The sequence below is a fragment of the Megalops cyprinoides genome, chromosome 6 (assembly GCF_013368585.1).
Source record: "Megalops cyprinoides isolate fMegCyp1 chromosome 6, fMegCyp1.pri, whole genome shotgun sequence".
In the NCBI taxonomy this organism is placed as follows: Eukaryota; Metazoa; Chordata; class Actinopteri; order Elopiformes; family Megalopidae; genus Megalops; species Megalops cyprinoides.
This window is the reverse complement of record NC_050588.1, coordinates 10825430-10851574: the sequence shown is the minus strand read 5'-3', so window position 1 is coordinate 10851574 and position 26145 is coordinate 10825430. Positions and strand designations below refer to the sequence as shown.

Below are 26145 nucleotides of genomic sequence, written 5' to 3'. Positions count from 1 at the left end.
AGTCAGTAGCCATATTCAATATCCTAAGCACCTCTTCAGTTGTCTCTTGTGTTTTCTGATTTTGGGCAATGATTTATTTTGAGGATTAGTGTATGATGCAAGCTTATGAAATGTTTGCCGTTAGCAATGCTGGGAAAGGACAGATGAAACACGAAATCAGGATTTCTATCAAGAAAGAGGGAGAATGTCTGGTCTTGCAGGCAGTTTATTAACACCATTGGGACTGGCAATGATGCAAGAACAATCCTCCGATGTCAACCATTCTGCGTCTGCTAAACTTTCTGAACTGAATCAGTTCAGATCCAAGGAGGCTGCAACCAAATTCTGAATGACAAACCGTCCCACAAATGCACCTAAGGTGAATATCTCCTGTAAATACGGAAAACAGCCATCCGACAGCCAGCGTGCCGCTCCATTCCAGAGAACAAATTCCAACGCATTACCTCATGAAATAAACTGCATCTGTGCAAAACATTTAGGGAGCATGACCTACTGTAAGAGGGCTGCCGGCATGTCTATCACACATTGGGCCCTTTCATGGTGTAGTGGTTGGCCAAGCAGGGCTCCCAAATAATTATACTACAGCAATCAGCTATGTGGCAGCAGCTACAGCTGTTTTGGCGGTGTCTCTTTTATTGCTAACCTTCTTTAGCTTACGTAGAATCAAAAACTTTTTCCATGACATTAATGAGTAAGAATGATTAGAGACTGGAGCAAGGGAAGAAAAGGAGAGGAAGAGAGGGGATGTGCACGTTTGGAGAATAACAGGCAGAGATCCACAACAGCCTGTTTGGTAACTTTGGGACCAGGGAATTCAGCTGGCTGGGACAAATAACAATGCAGTGAAATATCATTTTGACCACATAGAGTCTTACCCCAGCTGTAAGAATCTGTATGTCCTATAGGTGGCAGTCTAGAGCAGCAGTGAAAGAGCTGGTCTTGTAACCCATGGGGTGTTGGTTTGATTCCCAGGTGGGGCACAGCACTGTACACTGTAGCAGAATACCTGAATTGGTTCAGTAGCACATATCCAGCTGTATAAATACATAATGTATTGCATGGGGGCTATGTTAGCTGGTGTGGATAAGGAGTCCAGCAAGCAAAAGAATAATTCAATTCACCATAATGTGGATCAAGAGGCAGCTGTATAATCATAAAGTCCGACTGCAGTGTTGATGGGAAATGAGGTCCAGATCTAGTCTGAGCATATTACAAGACCAGCAACACTGGACTTCAACATCACTACAGATGTTAGAGTTTTATATTAATGAACTTAGCTCAGGTCTGCTTCCTTCTGCGATATGTGAAGCCTGAAGATACATTTTTTTATCTACATTCACTTTTTTTCCACTGGAGCTTAACTTACCTTCCTCATTGACTGTATCCATTAGGCAAGGATATCGCTACAGGCTGTTGTGCTGATAACAGAAGTGTTGCCTCGGAGATCCAGATTTTCCAATGCTTCTTTAGGAAACATTGATCCAGAGCTTTATCCAGTGGAAAAATTTAGCGCATTTCGCATGTGAAGGAAACCTCTTTCTTCCTGTCCAAAAAAGCAACAACAGAAGGCCTTATAATCTTGAGTTGCCTAATGAGTCTTGATAAAGAGGCAATGTAAGTGTGTCCTTACAAGGCCTGGCATAGTTGTCGGACAAATCAATATCGATAAACCTGAAATACCTCTTTAGTCAGAGTTACTTACATAAAGGGGCAGACATGATATAAGCACGTAAAAAAGGAAAAACATTGTCATAGTAGGCTTTACAGGATATTTCACAGTGCTGTGCTCAGCACATTCGAATTACTGGAGTCCCCGCAGCCAACAGTTTGTTTTTATAATAGATTACGCCGTTGTCATGGTTTCCTGTAGGAGGCCTGGGAGTGTCCATAATAGTACTGATAACTTATCTCTGGAGATGTGTAAAAATTTTATAGCTTTTGTTCCGGTAGCTTAAACAAATAAATACATACCCACTGTGGATCACCCCAGACAATCTCGTCACATTTTTTTTGTTTTTCGTGGCAAAGTAGAGGATGAGCAGAAAGCCAAAATCTTGCTTTGTCTTCATCTAAAGAACAATATGCCCTCTGTCTCAGCAGCAAAGGACATTAAACGGTTGTTTAGTCTCATCTCTTTTTTTCTTTCCCGGCTGTTTGATTTTGACAAGGATAACAGCATTTCAGCGCCCTTTGAAGTTTTGGATGGTTCATTACTAACAAAAATTGGCTGGGCCTCCCTGATATTTTCATGATTAAAACAAAACTATTTTAAAACGGCCAAATTTTGACTTTGTAGAGTATGATTGTTCTTAGCCTAATTACCATTGTCCTAAATATACTCCCATTAAATCCAACATCTGTAGTACAAATATGTGCTGTAATTTGGTGAAAGAGATTTTGTGTATGAAAGTACATTGTATATTTTCATCTGTCAAACAGCTTAACTAATTAAAATAAATTTGCAAAGTTGCAAAATCCCAAATTTGCAAGATGTTCTTTCTGTTGACACTAGCAAGTAATATTGGGTATTACAAACTGGGATTCTCACTGTGCTTTAAATAGAATTTATAGTGGTCATCTGTGCTGAAATACCCCTGTGAAGGCAACTTCATAAGACTCACTGATAATTGCATGTTTTCATTTGTTTCCTGTGTACATAAGAATTAACTTGACACTCTTAACGTTTAGCAGCATAGCCTGTGTTTATTGTCCCTCACACACAAGCTTCTGGGATCATACGAAAACCCACTTAAGTGAGGTACAGCTTATCATTACCAAAGCCCCGATGGCTGCCTGTACCTTTGTACAAGATTGCTGTTTAGGTTCACATTTGTTTCTTTTTTAAGTGTTGTGTCAGGTTGATTTCCTTAAATTGTACGCCCCTGCCGCTAAGTATAGAAGGCTTCCCGTACATGCGAGAGCACTGCGTTTTCTCTCCCTGCGGAACAATAACTGTGTAAATAAGGAGCCCAGCTCCTCAGACTGATCCTCACAGTTCCGCTTAAGTGATATTTCAGAGGCCGTTGGAAAGGATGCAGGGCGTGTATCTGGTGGGAATCCTGACGGCAGTGTATAGTTGTTTAGAAAGGGAGTTATGCCAGGGAATTATACCGTAATGTCATGCCCTGGTGAGTGAGGTACAGTTGGATGTTTTTGCTGTGGTGACACTTGCCCGTTGTCTGTGCCATTTCTTTCCGTTCCATTCCCAAACAACAGGAAAGTCTCTTGCCTGGCTTCCTCAGAGGTGTGTGTGTTTTTCCTCTGGGGATTACCAAAACAGTACATCTTTAAAGAAGGAATCTGACGTGTAGAGTCTTAAGGATATCCTCCGCGGTCCTTCAACTCAGATAACTCCTGACTGCTGTGCCAAACCAAGCACTCATAGCTTGTGTGTGTGTGTGTGTGTGTGTGTGTGTGTGTGTGTGTGTGTGTGTGTGTGTGTGTGGCGAATGCATTAAACTCAAATCAAGTTCACCGCTTACTCTGCAGTGAGACTGCAGTGCCCAAAAGAGATACAGTAAGTCAGTGAAATTTTGCAAATCAGCAACACAGTGTTATTACCATAGGTGCTATGTTGTACTATCAGTGCTATTATGTGAATGTCCTATCCCCAGCTGGGTATTTGAAACTTCATAGCCAAATGTTTTGGAATGTCAAATTACAGAGCAAGTCAGTTGAAGCCTCTTGTCTGGATGAAAGCGATGCTGTGTTGTATTTTCAGTAAGTAATTTATTTGCCCGGACCCTAAAACAAACATCAAAGTGCCATCTCTCAAAGAGTTTGCTGTTTAGTTATGCTGGTATTTGAGATGGGCAGCGTTCTTGGCGGAACAGGTCATGGGGATCATAACAACCGTTGCCATTAATTTCAACTTTTTCACTGCTTAAATGTTTTCACTTTACTCCCTTGGCGAATCGACCTGCTTCAGGGCACCTTTCATTTTTATGCATTATTCATTTCTGCAGCTGGATATTTTATGGTGCACTTCAGGTTCATTTAACAGCTGAAGGGAATGACAGCGGTGTATCACCCACGAATTAAGCCTGCAACCTAGTCATCCAAGTCTAGTTCCTTAATCATCACACTACACTCCTGCCTAATATGAATTTGATGCAGTTAAGACACAGTCAGGAAGATATATAGGTAAGATCCAAGCTGCGGTATTGTAACCATGAAATGATTTTAGGGTATCATCTCCTGTTCGAGACACACATGATATAAAAACATTATCAATCACTAATTAATTGTACACAATCTCTTGTAGATGTAGGTGTTTTTTTTCTTCCTGGCAAATGTGTTTCTCATTACATAATTTCCAGAGTTTGGCAGTGAGCCATATTGATATAAGATTATGCGAACAAAAGGCGGATATTGTTGACAAAACAATTAGTGATCCTATTTAGAACCCTCTGTGCAAATTCTATGCCAGGGAGACATCACTAATTCCCACTGACTGTTGGGTTTGCTCATTCTTGCTTGAAGTCTGTCGGAGGTGTTGCTTTGTGTTCCGTTTGAATCCATCCCAAACTGGAGAAATTCGGTTTCCCAGTGATTTTCTCTGTAGTGTCGGTTCTCCCTATTGCTGGCTCTCTCTCTCTCTGTCTCTCCTTTTCCTCCTTCCTTCCTTTAAAACGAAGCTTTTTCCGCTTGCTTCTATCGCCTCGTAACTGTCTCCACATTCCCTGATCATTCCCGTCTTCCTCTGTCCCCGCTGCATTATACTGCCAGAGGTGTGATGCATAATATAACCTCACCCCGCACCCTCTCTTTAGCATCCCTGGGGTAGTCTCCATGTATGGCAGGGAGTGATCAGCTCTGAATATCAGGGGTGTAATAAATTATGTCTTCAGATTTTCCTCCTGGCTTTTCCTGCTCTTTGTTGTACTCTTTGAAATAACACGAACACATATACTGTAGCATGGTTCCTGTCCCAGATACCCTCCCCTGTAACACGCCTTGCATATTTCTGCTGTTTTACAGCACAGTTCTTTCTCCTTTTGGATTATGAAGAGGTACTTATCTCCACTCCTGGCCTCCCCTGAGGCCTATGTCAAAGTCCCGTCTAAATGATGAAGTAGTGGTTTTTTCTTCAGAATACGTCTAGATTACTTAAATGGGAACACCTAATCCCATAATTACCACGTTTTCTCAAGGTGGACCGTCGCAGAAGGAGAGTTGGCTGACTTAGTACTTACTTGTCTGTTGCTGGGTCAAGAGATTTTTTTTTAAACTTTTGACTGAATTATTTTGTCAAACATGTACATTGACTATTATGTAAAAAAGTGTCTTTGACATGAAGTAAATGGTGCATGACTGCAACGTCCCATTGGATGAGTACAGTGTATGATCTTGATTCACTTATGGCATGATCCCCCTCCAGTCTGAGCGGTAGTAATCTGACAGGTGAAAAGTGGAGATGTAGTTGAGTAAATTGTGCTTTCAGCATTTGTGGGCAAGGTCTTGGTTTAATCCCAACCAAAGTTTCCACCACCGCAGTGGCCTGAATTCCCTCAACACTTTTTCTTCTTTTTGACTCAGAACCAAATGAAAGGGAATTACTGTACAACCTTAAACACCACTGGTGTTTCATCACAACAAATTTACAACTGAGCTCAAAGGGCTGCAACGGCTTGAGGTGCCACCGGTTTTTTGCTTATATTGAAATCAGTTTTACAGCTGATAGCCCATATTTGTATCAGGAGGGGGGAGGTATCAGAGGATGGAGACCTCAAGTGCATTCCAAATTGGTAAAAAGTAAAAAGCATTTTTGTTTATTGTTAAATGACCCCAAGCCACAGCTTCACCATTATGTGTAACATCAGCATTTTTTAGTATTTTGTCAGCCAATCAAATGTATAGAGTATTTTGTGGTTGTGTTGGGGCAGTGTTAAGATGGATAGGAAGTAGTTTGGATGGGGTAAGTGTCACCTGGGAAGAGTAGTGATTTGGTTTTGTGGTGGTAGTGGCAGGTAGGGGTTAGCAGTTCTTTGGATGGCTTAGCGGGGATAGCAGAGCACAGTTATGGTTGTCAAGGTGGTAATAGTAGTGGATGTTAGCGTTGGGGAGTGGTTGTGAGGAATATGAGTGTGTTGGGGGTTGGGTTCTGACTGATCCACCACTGTTAGTACAGCAGACAGATGTGATCCCGAAATAAGTGTGTGAATTGAGACTTTTTTCTGCCTCCAGCCCTCTAGCATTCAGCTTTAGCACACTCGGGTTGGCGAGAACGGGTTTTGCCTAATGGAAAAAGCACGCGGTGACCTGGAGAATTTGCCTGAGAGCATGGAGCCGTCATTAGTACGCAGGAGAAGCAGAGTGGAACGCTGTAATCACAGGCACAAGCCTGGACCCAGTCAAAAATGCAACTCTTCCAGGCCTCGTGTACAGTGAATGAGATTCTCTCCATTGCTGCAGTGCATAGTAGAAGAAGATTCAGTTGGCCTGGGTTTAGATTGACCATTGTGCCGCATGTTTCAATGACTCTTTGTTCAGTTGGCATAATTAGTGTTATATAAGCAATTAGGCCTGTTAGAAGCAGCCTGGATGTTGGAAGTTACCAGTGCAGCTTTGATTTGTGTTACTTTCAAAACACAAGTTGGTACTGAAATACTGGCTGAAATACTCAGTTTACTCAGGGCCAAATTACTTTTAGGCCTTTACTCAGGTCTGCTTTCTCTGAGTGGGACCAGGTCTGTTTACGACAATGTAGTGTGTAATAGCAGGAAATTCCAATGTTCATAAACACCAATTAAACATCATTTGTAAATCTGGCAATTAACCAATAAGACTGTCATCTGCATAGCTGATGTGGAGTCTGAAATCTGCTGTAGCAATATGCAGTCGTTAATTGGCAGTTAGCAGGTAGGTGTTATATTTGTGTGTGTTTGTTTGTCTGACTGTGTGTGTGTGTGTGTGTGTGTGTGTGGATGGCAGGAAGGAAGAGAGGGTGTGTGCTGTGTATCAGAGTGAGACAGTATATGTAAGAAATGGCCCGTCTCTGAAGCCCCAGTACAAGCTGATTTAAAACATAACTTCCTTGAGGTGCCACGTCAAGTAGCAGTCGACTGTAAGAAACAGCTCAAATATTGACTTCCTCACCGACCCGGGCTGACAAACTGAAATCAGAAGTGGGCAAACCCACCTGGGTGTTAGCAAAGGAGTGTGAAAGGGGCACCCAAGGGCTTTAGCCATGAGAGGTGTGTTGCATTAGATGCCGGAATTCGATAAATATGCAACAGAAGATGAGGGCAATTTTTATTCTGTAGCGAGTTAGCATGTACTTTAGCATCACTCAGAACTACAGGCTGCCTGTCACTACAGTGTGTGTCTTTGAAAAGATGCTGCAGTACAATGCACCCTAGTCTTGTGATCCAAATTCCCTCATATATTATGAATAACCACCAATACAGTGCTAACCACCAATACAGCGGACTCCTTTTGAGAGCTGCAGACCAAATGAAAAGACAAATGGAGTATATGAAAACCAGAGAAAGTGTCTGGGTTGCCCACAGCATGTTTTTATGCTAGTAGTGTCTTTAACTTGGCGTGAGCAGGATGCAGCCATCTAATGCTCACCAGTGATTGTTCTGAAACACTTGTTTCCCTTCCCTAGTTTTTCCCCTAGAAGTGCAGTTCATTTCAAGCTCAAACGAGGGAGGCCTGCATGTCAAAAGTAAGGTCAGCTTGTGTTACTTCCAAGAATGGCCCAAGGTGTCCTTTAAGATGGGCCCCCAGACTTGCGCTCTGCTCTGGGATAGGCTGCCCTCAGGGGCCCACTGTGTTTGACTTCGTAGGGGCAGGGGGAATGCACTACTTCACCTCCGGAATCATTCAAGCCCTTGTTCTCAGGACTCTTGGCACACCCATGCCAGGGGCTCACCTCTATTTGGGCCCAGGGAACAATTGCGTCCCTTTTTTCGTTCTTGGAAAGAGACTGTAGTAGTCTTGTGAGGAGCTGTCTGCCTTGGTAAGCATGGCCCATGATCTGAGGGTCGAATGTGTCTGTACATGCGTGTGTGTGTGCGTGTGTGTGTGTGTGTGTGTGTGTGTGTGTGTGTGTGTGTGTGTGTGTGTGTGTGTGTGTGCATGTGTGCCAGCTTTTTTGCAGAGACAGAGTTGCCCTATTGCAGAGAGATTTTGTCTAAAATGAGTGGAAAATCTACTGTTGGTTCACTACTTGTGGCTGGAAATTGGTAGATTAGCACTTCATTCAGGCAAATGTTCTGCCAAATGAAAACTTCATAGGGCTATAAAGTGTTGTACATTGTACCTTATTTCTTGTCAATTGGCTATAGTCCTTTTTGCACAAAGGATAAAAGCAGCATCATTAAGGTCAACGGGCTGAATCATTGCAGTATCATAATGCTGATAGTGCAGTATTGTTTATATCAATTGAATAATAACAAACTAAAAATCATTTTTGCGCACAGTACCCTTCACATCATAATGCCTGATGGGCAGGTAAAATAAAAGTCAAAAGTGAAATAAATCTGCTTTATGGCTAATTAACTTTCATTATGGTGGTTTCCATAATGTCCAGTGCTTTTCTCAATTTCATGCGCAATCATATAAAAGCAACCCTGTGAGAAAGCAGAAATGAAGAAAAAAGCGTTTGACATAGAAAGCGTTTATGACTCTGCCTTGTGAGAACCACTGACTTAACATGCACTTGCCATGTCCAGCTAACCACTTTCCCTGGGGTTCAAACTCAAGTTCAAAGCTTAAAGTGATTTCAAGCACCAATACAACATATGTGCCAAGTGTCAGTTTTAAGGGAAAGCATTGATCATTTTTCAGAGCATAGCCAAAGGAGCAGTTTCTTTTCTTTTTTTTTGTATTTTCTGGCACAAAAACTGTGTGAGCTGTTGCCTATTCTCTCGTTCCTTGTGAACTGATCAAAATAAATGCAGAAGGAAAAGTCCACACACATTTTCTGCCCTACAATTCTTCCATTACATCACATTATTTATTTGCTTAGCGTCAGCCCGTGTGCGCATATGTTTTTATAAATCCCATCATTTGAGAGTGTGACGGCTCTCTGTTCACGGCCTGCTGGCGTGCTCCAGTCAACCTCTCGGCATTGCCCCATTATGGATTTGAACCTGCAATCCACATTTAGTGGCCTGAACGTTTGACCCTTACTGAGGCTGTAGTTAGCTTCTGTTTCTCACAGGCAGCAGCCATGTGGTCATGTGTATGATGTGAGTCTTCTCTTCATTCACAGTCTACTACCGTGCACTGGTAAACTTCACGGACTCCTTCCCATACAGTCCAGAGCTGGAGGACATTTACTCGGACACATTTCAGAAAATCTCAGACGACATTGTGACCTCGGTAGGTTAACCACTGGAAACACGGTGTGTGTGGTGTGTGTTTTACTGAAAATGGGTGGTGGAATGGAATAGTTCTCATTGTATACAGTATGAGTTATGGAATGAATAACATAAGTGTTGTCATAAACGATTAACATTTTTATGTTTATTTCTTTCCACATTATGAACCAAAGGGTAAGCCACCCTTTCCCTGGAGAGCCACATTTTTACACAGTTTCTCCATCTGACTGGGATCTCCCTGGCCTTATATCTGGAGCAGCACTATACTAATATCCACTGACATGTAAATTAATCTGGATGACCTGTTTTATTCATGGAGCACAATATGCCAGTCTATCCATGTGTTATGGGAATCTATGAATCTGTGTGCCAGTGAAGCCCTTTATTTCAGGCCAGCAGGGCTACAGGGGCATCAGCCCTCATCTCCTCATCACACTTCAGCTCCTCTGTTTTTCATAGTTGTCTGTAATTTCTTTGTTGAATCACGGTTATAGGTACATACTAACAATCATGTTTTCTTCATCCAACAGTTGGAGGCTCTGTACAACCAGATCACAGGAGTCCAGACTGTCAATGTTGTACTCATCAAGTAAGACCCTCGCCTCTTCTTTTGCCTCTCCTCTTCTTTCTCCTTTTTAGGGTCACGGGTTCTGCTGCTGTAGCAGGCACGACAATACGATTTGCCACAAGTATGCACTAACCTGAGATAATGAATGCACAGGAGCTGAGCAATAAAAAACGCCCCTGTGATTCAGTCACTCTGTCAATGCACAATAACTGTTTTTCATTAGAGTGGAAAAAAAATGGAAAAAGCTCCTCCCTGCCATCATGCATAATTATATCAGTAAAGTGCACGGCCGTCACTAGGCTGGCTCAGTGAGCCGGGGTGGACACACGGCTGGGAGAGGAGGCTATTTATGGGCCAGCTGCGTAAGAGAGTTGCATAATATGTTAGATGTCACACTGAAAGCGCTGCCAGGCACCTTGGACCTGCTAAACTGAAGAAATGATGGCAGCCCTGTGGAAATCATGTGCTCCAAGCTCAATGCGTCCAGTCAAATTAAGCGGCTGAGTAAAGCGGAAAGTCTTGGAAATGCTGCTCTCTCCCATTCACTAAGTTTCCTAGAGTCAAATATGACAGGCCGGCAGTTGAAAGGTAGAGAGCCGAGTGCAGCAGCCATTCCATCAATTTGCATATTGTTTAAAGTATTCAACATGTTTGAACCTGTATAGAGACAGTATCATTAATTTTTTGTCTTTAGACATGTTTGGGGGGTGGGGGGTGTGGAAATATACCTTTCAAGTTTGTCCTCGCCTAGATGAGTTTTCCTGTTTCACTCAACACTGTGTTTTCACTTATTTGACTTTCACTGATGCAGAACATGAGAAGCCATAGACAAGGTTTATGCATAGTATTTAAGGCCACATATTTTCCTTTTTGAAACTGGCAAGCTGACCTTAGGCGACTCGGGTGAATTTTTCCTGTGCAGGAAACTGGGCAAGGACATATTCGTGGAGCTGGACGTGGGGTCAGACTACAACTCGGATGACAAGGAGATCCGCGAGGTCCTTCAGACTGCCGTTAGGGAGAGCTCTGTGGCCTCCTTCAGGACCTCCGAGCAGGGCTTCCAGTTCCGACGCCTCGGGGAAGGTGAGGAGTCGGAGCAGGGTGCTGGAGGGGGGAGGGGGGAGCCCTGTGAATTGCAGCCAAACCCATGACACAGCAACCAATGAGATCACTGGTTAAACCCAAAACTGACAAACCGGGGAGGTTTATAAGGAGTGAAGAGAGAAATTTGAAGGCATTGAGGCTCAAGAGTGGGTGGAGTGATCTCTGTACTTTTCAGCATTTCCTCATGAAACAAACTGAGGTCATAAGGATGGCAAAGGGGAGGTAGAGAACAAGGTGCCATAGAACTTACAGAGAACTTGTTTCTCAACACACAACTGACCACTTACCTCTCTGAAAGGAATGTGTTGCTTATGGATATGAAGGGTAGAGTAAGAGGATATCAACAAGCTTTCTTTAGTGCCGTTTTCATACCCAAGACACTTGACACAGCAGACCGACCATTGTGCGAGTGTGTAGAGGCCACACAGCATGTACACTTGGGCTCTCTCATAAACCACTTTGAGCAAACGTCAGCCTGCATACATGCACTTGTACACACACACGTGCATTCATACTTATCAGTCTATCCCATGAACAATTACCAAAAGCAATAAACAAAGCCATAGCCATGTCCGAAATATTGCCGCTGGTAAGCTGACCTGTCATCTGAGCTCTCAGGTAATTAACAGGCTGTGGATTATGGGTAACAGTCATGTGGTGTCTTTCCTCATACCTTTAGCCCAAACCCCTTTGCCTCTTGAAGCGGAGGTTTTCCCAGGTCGGTACAGTGTCTGTTGCATGGGCACGCTACACATACACATTAAAGGGCACCTTTGGCTGTTCTCTGAAGAATGATCAATTATTTACAGAATAATTACCATCTGTCATCAATTTGACGCTGAAGGTTAAGTGTGACACTTTAGTAGTCATTTAATATGCAAATTAATATCAAGACAATTTATACATTTCTGGAAGAGGTCAATAAATACTTGAAATTGAACACCAGGAAAAGTGTTAAAAGGCACTTTCAAGTGTTTACCATGTCCAATCAGACAGCTTTTCCTGTGTTTAATTTGCTCACAGATACCCCTTAGGTGCCTTTTGTCTCCCCAGAAGGAGAGCTGGTTGACAGAAACTTACGTGGTTCATGCTGTTGCAGAATTTCTGTGTGTTTATATGACTGTGCATGTTTTTCTTCATTGATGCCTTCTTTGAACTGAACTTCATTTTGCTTAATTAGGCCAGGTCGGTCATATTTCCACATATACAGAATGTTTCCTTTTTTACATTTCCATGCAATTATGCAGATATAATGTAAAGACCACTTAAATTCTGACAAGATACTACTTGTGTTAATTCCTGTCATTATTAATACCGTTTTTCCCCTTAAAACTGTTGAAGAGATGAAACAATGCTTTTTCAAAGTTTTTTTCTCCAACATGCCCCACAGCTTAGTGGCTTCAAGCACTGTCATGTTCTGCATGTGGATTAACAAGGATACTGTGTGCTGTGTGAGTCTGCACTGAGAGCTGTTGGAAGTCAGTGTGCTCCATTGCATTGGTTTATCGATGACTCTACCAATCCAGGCCATAATGAATGAATGAATTTTGTCTTTATTGCCCTGAAAGAAAATATGAGATCCAGGAATTATGTTTTGAAGGAAGGAAGCAGCAGAAAAAAATGTTTTTCACCCAAACGATTTATTGCATTGTAGTTTGATTACTCCATGTCTTAGTCCAAGGGAGCTGTACTGTCTATACCCCTCTTTGCCATTCAACACTGACCCCTTCAGTTTAAGATGGGAATTGGTTTGGAGGTTAGGACTGGCATTAAGTTTTTGGATAGAGAGTTGAGTTAGGTTATGGGTTATGGAGATAGTAATTGCAGGGTTAAGGAGACAGTTGCAATTACTTCAACCACAAAATCCTTTCCATGTAATATGTTACTATATGTAAAGAATGTGCACTCATGTGAAAGCCTCCTATCCTGTTATGACAGTGTAATTACACTGGTATAACTGCAAAAGCAACACTCATACAGAATGTGGACTGTGTGTTTACATTACATTATTGTCATTTAGTAGATGCTCTTATCCAGAGCAACATACACAGGTTACAATTTTTACATGTTATCCAGCTGGATATTTACTGAGGCAATTCTGGGGTAAGTACCTTGCCCTAGAGTACAGCAGCAGTGCGGCAGTGGAGACTTGAACTAGCAACCTTTTGGTTATGAGCCATGCTCCTTTCAACCATGCTGCACTAATGGCCACAGTACTTACAGTGAGGTGTCCCGAATTTAGCTCAAAGCATAGCCCTAGAAACTTCTCCCTTGACCACCACTCCTTAACGCTCATGCTTTGACCCCCTGTCCATCGGCCCCGGTGCTCCTCCCCCTCAGTTGTGCCGAGTCGGCGGGCCTGCATGGAGGACGAGTTCATGTGCCTGGATGGGGACTGCATCCTGCTGGAGTATCTGTGCGACAAGAGGCCTGACTGCCTGGACATGAGCGACGAGCTGGACTGCGGTGAGTGAGAGGGGCCAGTCACCCCTTCAGCCAATGAAAACCGCAGAAGCCAGTATAAGAGAACACTGCTCAAAGTAGCATTTGCTATTCCTGTTCCTCACATGCTACTGAGCCAAAAGTTGGTAACTTTGTACAGTTACCTCATCATATTGGTGGGTTAGGTGTGAACACAGACTTTCCGGTGGGTATCTGCTTCAGCTGAAGGTCACTCTCTTTAACTGAGAAATGCAATAGAAGTTTGAGATTAAGGAAAATCAAAATATGATTGAAGACAGAACATAGGGAAAGAGTATGTACAGTGTCAGCAGGGCTTGTGATTTATAAATGCTTGGTTCATGAAAGCAAAAACCTTCCAAGGGTTAGAAGTCATCAAAGGACAATCCCTGGTGCTTCTTGCTGCCAAATTGATGTTTTTGTGATGTGTATTTTTAGACCAGGTCGTAATTCCCACAACTACACTTGCTCCAACTCCTACCACCATCGAACGCAAAGTCCCCTCACCCCCAGTGCTCGGGCCCTGCCGGGTGGACCAGGCCACGTGCCCGACCGGGGAGTGCATCCCACGGGACTACCTCTGTGACGGGGAGAAGGACTGCCCCGATGGCAGCGATGAGCTCAAGTGCGGTGAGAACATGTGAAAGACAAGTGTGCAGCATCACTCTGGGATGTGTACACAGTCACACACATGCATACACACATACACACACATATACATATACACACACACGCTTGTGCACTCAGCACCACCTAGATCAGTGAAGGTTTCCCACGCTATCTCTGTGCTAGCCGTACAGTCACAAACCTCCCCTCAGAAAGCCCTGCTCTGCTGACCCCTGGTGGTGTGGTGTCCTTTTTGCAGGAACCCCATCTCCCTGTGAGCCCAACGAGTTCAAGTGCCAGAACGGGCGCTGTGCCCTGAAGCTGTGGCGCTGCGATGGGGACAATGACTGTGGGGACAACTCCGACGAGAGCTACTGCCGTAAGTCCCGGCCCCTTTCCCCGGTAGCGTCAGCATCTCCTTCACATATTCCTGAACTGCTCTGTCAGAGACAACATGCAGCATCCTGGTTAGAGCAGTGACCTCTGACCTTGAGTGTCATTTGTTCTAATCCCAGAGAATCTACTGTGCATTGTAACAGGCATGGCAGAGTCTAGTTCAATAGCATAACTTTTGATGCACGCAAGCAATGTTCAAGCATGCTCTCAAGGTGCCTGGGGTACATTTCCAGCATAGGGAACCAGCTACAGAGAGGGTGTTTACAGTTGCTGAATTTGATCAATTGAATCAATGATGTTAAGCCTGACTTCAAACTGTATTCTCTATATCACCGGTGAACGTTATACCAGGTGCATCAATTATCTTTGGTTAATGTTTCATTACATGAATGGTGAAATATCGTCTGCATTTAATATGCATATCAAGTAGCAGTGCATTGTGTTATTGATAAAGGGGCATTCACTCTCTCCGTGCTGGAGAATTAACACACAGAAGCTACAGTCGGTTGCTCGGTAGCTGCACTGCAGCGAGTTCCATTTAATCACACCGTTGGATCTGTGTCTTCTCAGCCACCAAAGGCCCAGGTGACACCTGTGCTCCTGAGCAGTTTGTGTGCCTGGGCGACCGCACCTGCATCCCAGCCAGCTACCAGTGTGACGAGGAGCCGGACTGCGCTGACCGCTCGGACGAGGTCGGCTGCGGTAAGCCCCTCATCGCACTCTGGTCTCCTCTCACCAGCGGCCATCACCAAAGTGATGGTCGCTGGTGTTTGGTTGTACATACCTTGCATTTATAAATTAGTCTTCTAAGAATAGTCGCTTGGTATAGCTATGAAACGCTTTCCCTGTGCTCATTTTAAAGTAATTGCTGGCTTTTTTCACTTCACCTGAAGTTATTGCCAGTTTCCAGTTAGAGAAAATGATTGTTGCTGACAATATATGAAGATGTTCAGCTATCAATGGCAGATGCCCATTGCAATCAGACACGTATATGGCAGCAGAGGTTTGGTGTGGCAGCACGGCTGTTTGGATGGTCTTTTTTGGTCTGCTTAATCGCCCACCCCTGACCCCCAGATCCGCCCGTGGTGACGAGCCCGCCGGAAGAGTCCATCACGGTGGCGCGGGGGGAGACAGTGACCTTTACCTGCATGGCTGTGGGTGTTCCTACCCCCATCATCACCTGGAGGCTGAACTGGGGTCACATCCCCGTGAGCGGCAGGTGAGCTGGACACTGTGCCTTATAAATGTAACCATCCGCTCTACTCTGCACACCTAACTCTAGCTTGCAGACCAAACTCTAAACTTCAGACCTAACTTCACCCTGCAGACCTAACTCTACACTGCAGACCTAACTCTATACTGCATGCTATCCACTCTACATTGTAGACCTAATTCTACACCACAGACCTAAGTCTACATTCCAGACCTGGCTGTATGCTGTAGACTTCCATTCTATCTGTAGATCAGACAATAGACCCCTCTCACATTCTTTCTGTATTAGCACTAGGTAGAACTGTTTGGTTCAGATGATTACAATAAGGATTGCTTCTGTTGTGGCCAATGAAGTAAATGGATCTGGTGGACGAATGCCAAGAAAAATGAGAGTTTTTGAGAGGCTTGATGTCAGCTCAAATAAATTTTTTCACTGTGAATCTTTACTCATGATGTAAGACAGATATGAATACATAGCTAGATTCTTGCCCTCCGCATCTGAAGACAATAATTCTGAAAAATACTGAGACTTGAGATGACATTTTAATGCATCAAAGATGTGGCCTCTAAATAAAAACACAATGTGAAAATGAGCATTGTTGTTTTAGAAGGTGTTAAATGTATAATTTGAACATAAATGCAGCGGCAGATGTGCCTGGCTGCTAGGAAAAGGTTACCTGAGTTGCCCTGCTGTAAAGGTTCCTCCCTGTGAGAATTCATGTAACAGGTGTGCATCCAATTTCCCCTTCACGCCCAGGATCACCATGACCAGTGAGAACGGGCGTGGCACCTTGGTCATCCGGGATGTGAAGGAGGCAGACCAGGGAGCATACACCTGCGAGGCCATCAATGCCAAGGGCATGGTGTTCGGCATCCCAGATGGAGTCCTGAGCCTCAGCCAGAACCCAGGTACTCCTACACCTTCAAACCCCCACCATCACCACCTGCCCAAAACCCAACCTCTCCCACCCACAAAACTCCTGCACCCAACCTGGTGCCTGCTTTTGCCAGGCAGGCAGTTAACCCCGTTTGATTTGAGGTGTCTGATCCATAATCCCATTGGTGCCAAGATGTGTTGAGAGAGAAAGCTGAGAAATTATGCTACCTTATTACTTTCTCTCTTGATAAAAACCATGTGATGTGTCTCTTTAGAGGACACCTGTGTCCCTATTATTTCTGTGTTTTGAAACTCCTCCCTCGCCTGTCGTCCCAGATGACTGTCCCGATGGACACTTCAATGTGGCGGGCAATCCACGCTGTGTCCCCTGCTTCTGTTTCGGCATCACCAAGTCCTGCCAGAGCAGCAGCCGCTACCGCAGCCAGATCCGCCTACGCTTCAACCAGCAGGGCGACTTCAAAGGTACTGACCCACCCTGCATCTGCGAGTCTGATCCCAGGGGAGGCATCTCTTCAGGTTCCTCCTCTGTGCCATCAGGGTCTTTATTACCATCAGTAAGAGAAGTGGATTTAACAAGTCTGTCTGCCTGTCTGTCTGTCTGTCTCTCTGTGCTTCTGTCTTTCTCTCGGACTGTCTCACTCTTTCCTCTCTCTCTCTCCTTGTCCCAGGTGTCAATGTGTCCTTCCCCTCCAAGCCGACCGTCTCCCCTCTCTCCAGCAACCAGCTCCTGATCAATCCCAAAATGGAGGAGTTTCAGCTGGTGGACCTGTCCCGGCGCTTCCTGAGTATCGAATCCCATTGGGCGCTGCCTCGCCAGTTCCTGGGCAACAAGGTGGGGCTGCGCTCCGGGGCGGGGGTGACACCTGCTGTCTCCCTAGTGCCCTTCACCAGCCTGTTGAGCACAGCGGGTGCAACTTGGCTTTTACTGTAGCATTACAACATCCTATTGTAACATCCTATTTCATCTCTGCATTTTCGGATCATAGCCCTGTTAGCATCTGTACACAGCAGATAGCAGTAAACTTGGTTAAAAGCATAGTCTTAAAAGATTGGACATGAGCTGTAAAAATGATCTGAAATTGTTGATTCTCAATTGTATGAGAACAGCAAATGGAATTGAAAGTGTAGAAGCTCAGCAGTGACGAGTGGTGGTTGGGTACTTGACTTCTGACCAGGATCTCTGTTGAAACTCCAAATTGTGTCTATAGCATGCTTACCAGCGGTTGCGCGGTATTCTGACTGAACTGAGGCTTGTCTGTGCTTAGATCGACTCCTATGGGGGTTTCCTGAGGTACAAGGTGCGCTATAACCTGGGTAAGGGGGAGTCGGAGCCACTGGAAAGGCCGGAGGTTGTCCTGGTGGGGAACGGACGGACCCTTGTCTACCGCCGGGGCACTGCCACGCCCCCGCGAACCCTCACCCAGAAAGCAATCAAGTTCACAGAGGTACAGCGCCTCTGTGCAGGGGCTATGATGTTGCCTGTGGCTTACAGATTCATATCCAACAATGATTTTAACGCTGTTAGCCATGTGGAGTCATGGGGTTTGAATGTAGTTTCACTCTTGTGAATTCCTTCACCTAGTAAAACCCAACTTGCAATGCAAAGTCCTAGATGTAAGTAGTATAATTAGAATATGCTGCATGTCAAATATTACATGACAATATATTAGTTGTATTTCCTACTTCACACATGATACTCTATACATACACTCAATGTGTTTGAGCAAAATATTTATTATACGATATTATCTATAATAATCTATAACATATAATAATATTATCCTTATTTGGATCATTTAATGTGTCTTTATGAGTACTGCATCAATTAATATTGAAATAGCTGCATATACACATTTAAGACGCTGCTGGAGAGCAAATGGTAAAATGGTAAAAACACAGTTCCTGAAAGAATGCTGCTTCAAAGCTGTCCAAAGTGGATGAATGTGTATCTTAATTAACCACATCAGAGCCATAGATTAGTTTAGAAAGGTCCTTTGAATCAGAATAATCGCAGGAGGATACTTGGCCTTGTTTAAATTGCTGTGAAGCCAAAGAGAACAGCATGACTCATCACCTGAATACTCACAGTCCAGAGGCTGGTGTTCAAGTTCTAAAAATACACCCTGGACTCCAAAAACGGCATTGTTTGTCTCTGTTGCCATGGCAAATGTTTCAGATATGACTCACTTATTTAGCATGTTTAAATCACTGGGTTCTCTGTTTGCTGACAGAAATTTAATCACACGATAGTCTCTGTGATAAACTGATGAGACCCATGTGTGGACGAGCTCTTCGTACCTCTCTGGAGCAAATCAAAACCCAGCCTTAATCTTTACTTAAGTATCTGCCGAAGTAGTCCTTATTTTCAGTGCTAAAAGATTAGGCTCAGAGCTATGTTTTGTTTGACGCTCTATACATAAATTAAAATGATCTGGACTATTTCTGTATGCAGAACTGATCCTGTGGCATGTTGACCTTTTTGCAGGACTCCTTAAATGAATTTCATGCTACAATGAAAATAAATCAAACCATTTTCTGGATAAAAAGGCACATAGCTGCTCATTTTTAGCATCGCCATAGATCGTCACCATCCAGATTCAAAGATGAGACATGTATCATCTCATCTACCAGGAACACTGGCAGCACTCGTCCGGCCGCGCGGTGGCACGCGCCGACCTGATGATGACCCTGGTCAAGCTGGAGAGCATCAACATCCGCACCATGTACGACGGTCACATGATCAGCGTGTCGCTGAGCGACATCGTCATGGACACCACCAGCACCGAAGGCAACGGCCGCGCCCTGGACGTGGAGGAGTGCAGGTGAGCGCCGCCCTGGAGGGAGCCCTTGAAAACAGCTACTCCAGCTCTACATGAGACAGACTTGAACACATGGGCTTTTGGTCTAATTTTGCCTCTTAATTAATTAAGGAATGTGTAGGACAGGTCACAAACTTAGACAGAGTCTTAGTCCTCAGGTACTAAACCCAAACATCATCAATCAAGGGTAGCACTGCTGTGAGTCACAGATATTCTATTGAAGGAACTGAAATATTTTTAAAAAGGCCCATTTTCTCCAGTTGCTGTCTCTATCTTTTCAAAACAATAGTTCATGACACGATAGATCACATCTCAGTGCTTCCAGTACCACCTCTCTGGGCGGTTCATTTTCACCTGTTACACCTGCTCTCTGTTAGATGTGTGACATTCCCAGTGATGAGGTTAGCAGATGAAAGCTCTACTGATTTCAGTCAAAGTGCTGCAGAGGGGTGCTCAGGATGTCTTTGGCTCGCGGTGACGTGGAGGGTCGCGCCCCTTCCTCCGCAGGTGTCCCAAAGGATACTCGGGCTTATCGTGTGAGGTCTGTTCCCTCGGGTTCGAGCGGGTGCCTGGCGGCCCTTACCTTGGAACCTGCGGAGGCTGCAACTGCAACGGACACGCCAGCGCCTGCGACCCTGTCAGTGGCCACTGCCTGGTAAGACCTGCTGCCCGGTAAGACCCATGCTGAGAATGCTCAGCAGAATCCTTTAGTTTGATGTGTCACTGTGTGTAGTTCGAGTCAGCAGCTGCAGTAAGTGTATCTTGCCTCTGAGCACTGATTCAGGATTGTCTGACACTAGCATAATCCTGAAACGGCTCAAGCCACTGGGACTGGAAAGGAGTCCAGATCAGTGTTGTTTTGTTAAATGCCTTTGGTACCTGCTTATACTGACATCACGGTTTATGATGTCATTGATGACAGCCATAGCAGTTGGGTCGGGGGAGTTCTGACATGTTTTGACAAACCCGAGGGCCCTGTCTCCCTCCCACAGAGCTGCCGGCATAACACGGAGGGGCCACAGTGTGATAAGTGCCGCCCAGGCTTCTTTGGGGACCCCAGGCGAGGCAAACCGGACGACTGCAAACCATGCCCGTGCCCCGTCACGGACATATCTCGCCGGTAAGTAGCTGTGTTTTACCACCATAGAAATAAGCACTGTAAAAATAACAACGGGACCGGGTGGCTATAATACAGGAACCTGGATAACACGACCCCTATCCACAGTTGGGAGTTTCTTGGTCTGTTTCAACCCATTAATGTCTTTGTTTTCAAGTTTCCACAGTGATAGCAAATGGAAGTTTTAGATCACGGTCCATTTCAATGAGTACCATATGTTATGCCCCAAAACAACAAACAAAACAATCTAACATGGATACTACTAACTAACCTGACCTGTTTACGAACAAAAAGAAAAGAAAAGACAAGCGACTTACCTAACTTCCTAGTGCAAAAACAGGAGAAAAGAGTGCCAAAAAAGAAAAGGCTTCTCACCCCTACAACTACCCGAACCGGACTCTTGGCTATTTACAATATTTACAACGGAACAGACAACAACATATTCAGTGAAATCACAGAACAATGTACACAACGACGCAGAGAAGTATGTTTTTACATCGCAGCATGCACGGTCGGGTTGGGAGCCAGGAAAGCAGGGGCCGGCATCGGATAGGCGTCGCTTTAAAAACGGCGCCAACAATCCCCAGACCAATCTCCAGCCGCCACCTGCAACTAGACAGACAGACAGACAGAACGAACAGCCCCACCCTCAAATGGGGGGAAGAGAAAAAACAGAAGCACACAGGGGAAACACACACAACGAAACACTTATGACTCAGGGTCATAACACATAGGAGCTGACAAAAGTCTGACACAGATCAAGGATTTGCTGGAAAATGGCATGGGTCTGGGGCTCAATAAAAATATTGATGCAACATTGAATTCATACTGTCTGCATGTTTGAAGGTTCTCTGCCACCTGTTTCCTGGACACTGACTCTAAGCCCACGTGTGACGCGTGCCGACCTGGCTACACCGGACGCCAGTGTGAACGGTGAGGGTGTGACATCATCCCACCTTCCATGGAACACTTTCAAACATGCACACTGGCCAGTTTGTACATCAGAGCAACCAAACTTTTAACTAAATGGTCTTGACCTATCAAAAATTACTGAGTTTTTGTACATTATATCCTTGTTCATGTCTGTCTTTCCATCATTTGTCTCTCAGCTGTGCGTCTGGCTATCAGGGGAACCCCCTTCTACCCAACGGCAAATGTGTTCTAAAACGTGAGTGTCTAACCACACTTTAAATGCCATGACACACCGTTTCTCTCCCTGTGGGAAGTCTTACTGAGCTAGCCTCTGTAGTAGGGACAAAACTCATACAAATTCAGCTACCCAGTCAAATTCAATTTAGAACAGAGCTTGTTGCTGTGAAATTTGCAAAGATTTAACAGAGGAAATAAATCCTGGTCACAAAATGAGCACACTAAATTTAGATGTGAATCTGAATTTGTCAGTTCCACTCTAGAGCATTGCTCTGTTTGGGGAACATTTTGTTTTACGCCTTGTCCAAAATACAGTATGTGGGATGTTAAAAAACATTGACCGTTCCCCTTTGGGGCACTGATGAGAGTAACCATTCACTGTTTTTCTCCAGCTGCAGCAAGCTCAAAGTGTGACGACAGGGGGACTCTGAAATCGAACGGCAGGCCGTGCACCTGCAAGGTAACGTCCTTCATCTCTGAAGCCAATTCACATTTTCATAGGATTTCAGAGTCCACTCTATGTACTTTGACAGACACTGTGCATGACTTTTGCTGGCCAGTACCTGTGAAGGCATTTCAACCTCCGGCACAACAGTTGGCAGCAAAACTCATCACATAGCATAAAAGACGTTTCGTCTGCCATTACAAAGCCTTTCGATTACTTTTAAATTTATGTCTATTAACAGCTGAAACAGGTGTGTTGATAACTTACCTAAATACACACTTCTGTCAAATAATGAATGAACTGGAGACTGCATTGAAAATGCTGCATTTGGACTTGCCCATCCTTTTGTTATGTAAGTTAAGTCATTAATCTCTCTTTAGCACCATTCACACACTGAACAGAGTTCTGGCTGTAGTGTGAAACCGTTTTTAAAAATCCATTCATACAGAATAAAAAGACTGCATCTCAGCGACCTTAACTCAGAAAAGATCCAGGTGTGTGACAGCAGCCTTGATGTATTATATTGTTGTAATCTAAGATTGTTTTGCACACCAGTCAAAGAAGGAAGAAAAGGAAATGAAAGTGAGTGCTTGAGTTTCGTCTTACAGTTATAGCATTATGGCTAACCTTACTGAAGGTAAATCTTTGGCCTGACGGGATAGCATTACTGCGGTAATGATACATTTGAGGCTTCTTTATCGCAGCGACCATCAGCTGCACAAAAGGGTTAACTTAAAACCAAGCTTAGGTTAGTCCAAGACTGACCTAGGGCTATGTAACAGAACTTGTATTACATGTTGTTTTGTGATGTCAGAATTATAAATGTTCTCTCTCTGAGAGCGACTTTGAGTCCTCACAATAGTTCTCTCTCTCTTACAGTCTAACGTGGAAGGGGCTCTGTGCGACGAATGCAAGCCGGGCTCCTTCCACCTGACGGCGGACAATCCCGACGGCTGCCTGCAGTGTTTCTGCATGGGGGTGACCAGGACCTGCACCAGCTCCACCTGGAACAGAGACCAGGTGAGTCCTGTGTCGGCCTATGGAGTTCCCTCTGTCTCATCTGTGGCCCATGTAGTCTTCACATTAACTAGATTCTTTTACGTAGAACATGAACTGTGAACAACTGTGCCGGTGTCTGTTGTTTTACTGGTTACATTTACATTATTCATTTGTAATACCACCTATCGGACCAATTTCAAGTTGCTTAATATTGTGGTTTTGAACATCCATTGTTTGCCTATGTCAATTTTCTTTATCACATGTTGGTAAGTTTGGCACTCGACTTGCTGCAAGGACTTCACTCATAAAACCAGTATACACAACCAGAGCAAAACGGTTTACCAATTTATTACTTTTGAAAGTGAGACTGTGCAAATAGAGGTCAAAAACCCTAGCACAGTTATCTGTCTCTCGAAAGGTGCGGGGTGGCACCAACGGGCAGCTCTTCACCCTCTCCAATGGAGCCAACACCAGGACCATCACCGAGGGCATCATCCAGAAGGGCTCCTCTGAGGTGGCCTTCCGCTCCTTCTCCAGTGTCCCCAGTGACATCTACTACTGGGTCCTGCCAGAGAGCTTCCGGGGTGACAAGGTGAGCGAATGTTCATCTTATCAGCTGCATCACCTTCGCTAACTTTCTGAAGGCAGAAAGGCCTTGATTAAGACTGACCCATGATTTTACTACATATTTGGGCTAATCAGGCTTTGTAAACTCCACTCTTTACCATTAACTGCCAAAAGTGATGAGTTGTGGAACAGAATTAAGATACCTGGAGGCCACCTGTTGCTGAACTGTTGATCAGTCATTGCATAGGTTGCTGGGACTGTGACCCCATAGATATAAGTCTTAATGGGTTTGCTAAAACTGTGATTATAATTTCTAACAATACATCAGGTATTTGCAGGTCATTTCAGCTAATTGAAAGTTGCAGTACCACAACACTACCACTGTGTTGTTACACGTTTATGCTGAGCTGCAATGTGCATCCAAAATAGAGATATAAAGGCAGATATTCAACAGTAGATGCATAATACGTGTGGAAAGTGGCGCAAAAGCCATGACACTGGCCGGGTTTACCATGATTTCCCATTTGGTTGCCAGGTGACGGCCTATGGCGGGGACCTGCGCTACACAGTGCGCTATGAGCCCCGCCAGCGCTCCATTGTGACCGCCGGACAGCCAGATGTGGTTCTCCAGGGCAACGGCATCTTCCTAGAGCACTACTCCAAAACCAAGCCCCTCCCCCGCGTCCCAACAACCATCACCGTGCGCTTCAGGGAGGTACGAGTGGCGAGCACTGAGACAAAACATATAAAACCAAGGTGATGCTGTAACACACATGGCTACTCATGATTACCCAGTAATGGCTGAGGGAAAGCTTGTATTTGGCCTTTTTGGTCAAACTGTCATCTGCTGTTGATATTCCTGTACTACAGATGCAACTTAATTTAGTTAAAGATTCAAACTGAATACACACTTATAATACATCCAGACACACAAACATCCACACACATTAACCAGTATACACACACACATATGCACACAAGCACAAACATACATGCACAGACAAACACACATATAAACCCACACACACTCTAACCCTCCCTCTTCCAGTCTGCATGGAAGCGTGCTGACGGGCAGCCCTGCACTCGTGAGCACCTCCTAATGGCCCTGGCTGAAACTGCGGTCTTCATGATCCGAGCCACCTACGCCGACAGCATGTCTGAGACCAGGTGTGTTGGGGGGAGAAACCAAGCATTGAGGAAGGCTGGCCTCTTTGATAGGGATGGCAGAGACAAATGATTTTTGCCTTTTTCGGCTTTGTTCTGACTTGGCTTTTATTTTAATATTTCATCCGTTCTGATTTTGATATGTAATAGATGACCATTTAAAAAGAGAAGGCGCTGTCAGGCTGCAACCCAATACTGAAAATGTTATCACAAGTGAAAATAAGTTTGCTCTCTGACAAAAAAATGTCAAGGTAAATTGTACAGAGGCCTTGCAGTAATATCATGGGGAAAGGCAAAATTCCCTCTCACTGAAAAGAGCAGAACGAACAGGAATGCCGTCTCACCCAGCTGTTTGTGTGTTCCACAGTATCTCGGAAATCCAGATGGACATCGCGGTGCCTCGCTCCACAGGCAACAAGCCGGCCCTGGAGGTGGAGGAGTGTGCCTGCCCCCAGGGATACAGAGGGCCCTCCTGTCAGGTATCTACACCCTCTGCCCCCAAACAGGACAGCTCAAGGCTTACTCTAAAGAACTGTGTAGCTGTCCTGCACACAGTATAGTCGTACTCTTTTCCCCCATCTACATTTTGAATTTTATGTTTCATATCCACACTAAAATGTCTCACTACTACTGTAAGTATAGTTCACACATACACATAAGTACATACATGCAGGAATATATACATGAATGCATATATTCCTATTGTAAATGCATGGATGCAGATACACTCACAGGTTTTTCTTTCATTTGAATATTGTCTATATAAATGCATCACATTTGTGGTGGGAGAAGAGTTATTGATGCCCCTGGCTGCTGTTGCTGACCTGTGCTCTGTGGGCGCCCTGCAGGAGTGTGATGTGGGCTACAGCCGCACCAGCTCAGGGCTTTATCTGGGCACCTGCGAGAGGTGCGACTGCAACGGGCACGCTACCAGCTGCGACTCCGAGACCGGGGAGTGCCTGGTGAGTCCCTGCTCCTCCCGTGGGAAGACTGTTTTTTGTTTCCTGTGCCTGCAGTCACATCACTCTATGGATTACGATAGATCTTGAGCGGACCGATGCAATCAGAGGCCTCCGTTTCTGTTTTTTCTCCCTCCCAGCAATGCCTTCACAACACGGTCGGGCCGAACTGTGAGCGCTGTCTGCCTGGTTTCTACGGCGACCCTACGATTGGCGGCCAAGATGCCTGTCAGCCATGCCCCTGCCCTGGTACCTCCTCCAACAACCAGTGAGTGGATCAGTTTCACATATTCCCACAGCCCACCAGCTCAACAGCCACTGACAAAATGTGACAACACTATAAGGTTGCC

The 26145-nt window shown here is 44.7% G+C and overlaps 1 protein-coding gene across 1 annotated transcript in view; it reads left to right on the top strand.

Annotated features, from left to right (window-relative positions):
- The window catches only part of LOC118778949 (basement membrane-specific heparan sulfate proteoglycan core protein-like), a 119300-nt gene that overhangs the window by 36822 nt on the left and 56333 nt on the right, over positions 1 to 26145 (top strand). The window contains exons 4-28 of the mRNA XM_036530751.1: positions 9224 to 9333; positions 9863 to 9921; positions 10823 to 10983; positions 13345 to 13470; positions 13903 to 14094; positions 14330 to 14449; positions 15037 to 15168; positions 15541 to 15685; positions 16436 to 16587; positions 16892 to 17038; positions 17245 to 17408; positions 17842 to 18021; positions 19208 to 19398; positions 19903 to 20050; positions 20388 to 20515; positions 21359 to 21445; positions 21622 to 21680; positions 22054 to 22121; positions 22986 to 23126; positions 23524 to 23697; positions 24208 to 24387; positions 24721 to 24839; positions 25204 to 25315; positions 25685 to 25798; positions 25936 to 26063. Coding sequence (XP_036386644.1) covers positions 9224 to 9333; positions 9863 to 9921; positions 10823 to 10983; positions 13345 to 13470; positions 13903 to 14094; positions 14330 to 14449; positions 15037 to 15168; positions 15541 to 15685; positions 16436 to 16587; positions 16892 to 17038; positions 17245 to 17408; positions 17842 to 18021; positions 19208 to 19398; positions 19903 to 20050; positions 20388 to 20515; positions 21359 to 21445; positions 21622 to 21680; positions 22054 to 22121; positions 22986 to 23126; positions 23524 to 23697; positions 24208 to 24387; positions 24721 to 24839; positions 25204 to 25315; positions 25685 to 25798; positions 25936 to 26063 — 3337 coding nt within the window. The remainder of the gene's footprint in view (positions 1 to 9223; positions 9334 to 9862; positions 9922 to 10822; positions 10984 to 13344; positions 13471 to 13902; positions 14095 to 14329; positions 14450 to 15036; positions 15169 to 15540; positions 15686 to 16435; positions 16588 to 16891; positions 17039 to 17244; positions 17409 to 17841; positions 18022 to 19207; positions 19399 to 19902; positions 20051 to 20387; positions 20516 to 21358; positions 21446 to 21621; positions 21681 to 22053; positions 22122 to 22985; positions 23127 to 23523; positions 23698 to 24207; positions 24388 to 24720; positions 24840 to 25203; positions 25316 to 25684; positions 25799 to 25935; positions 26064 to 26145) is intronic.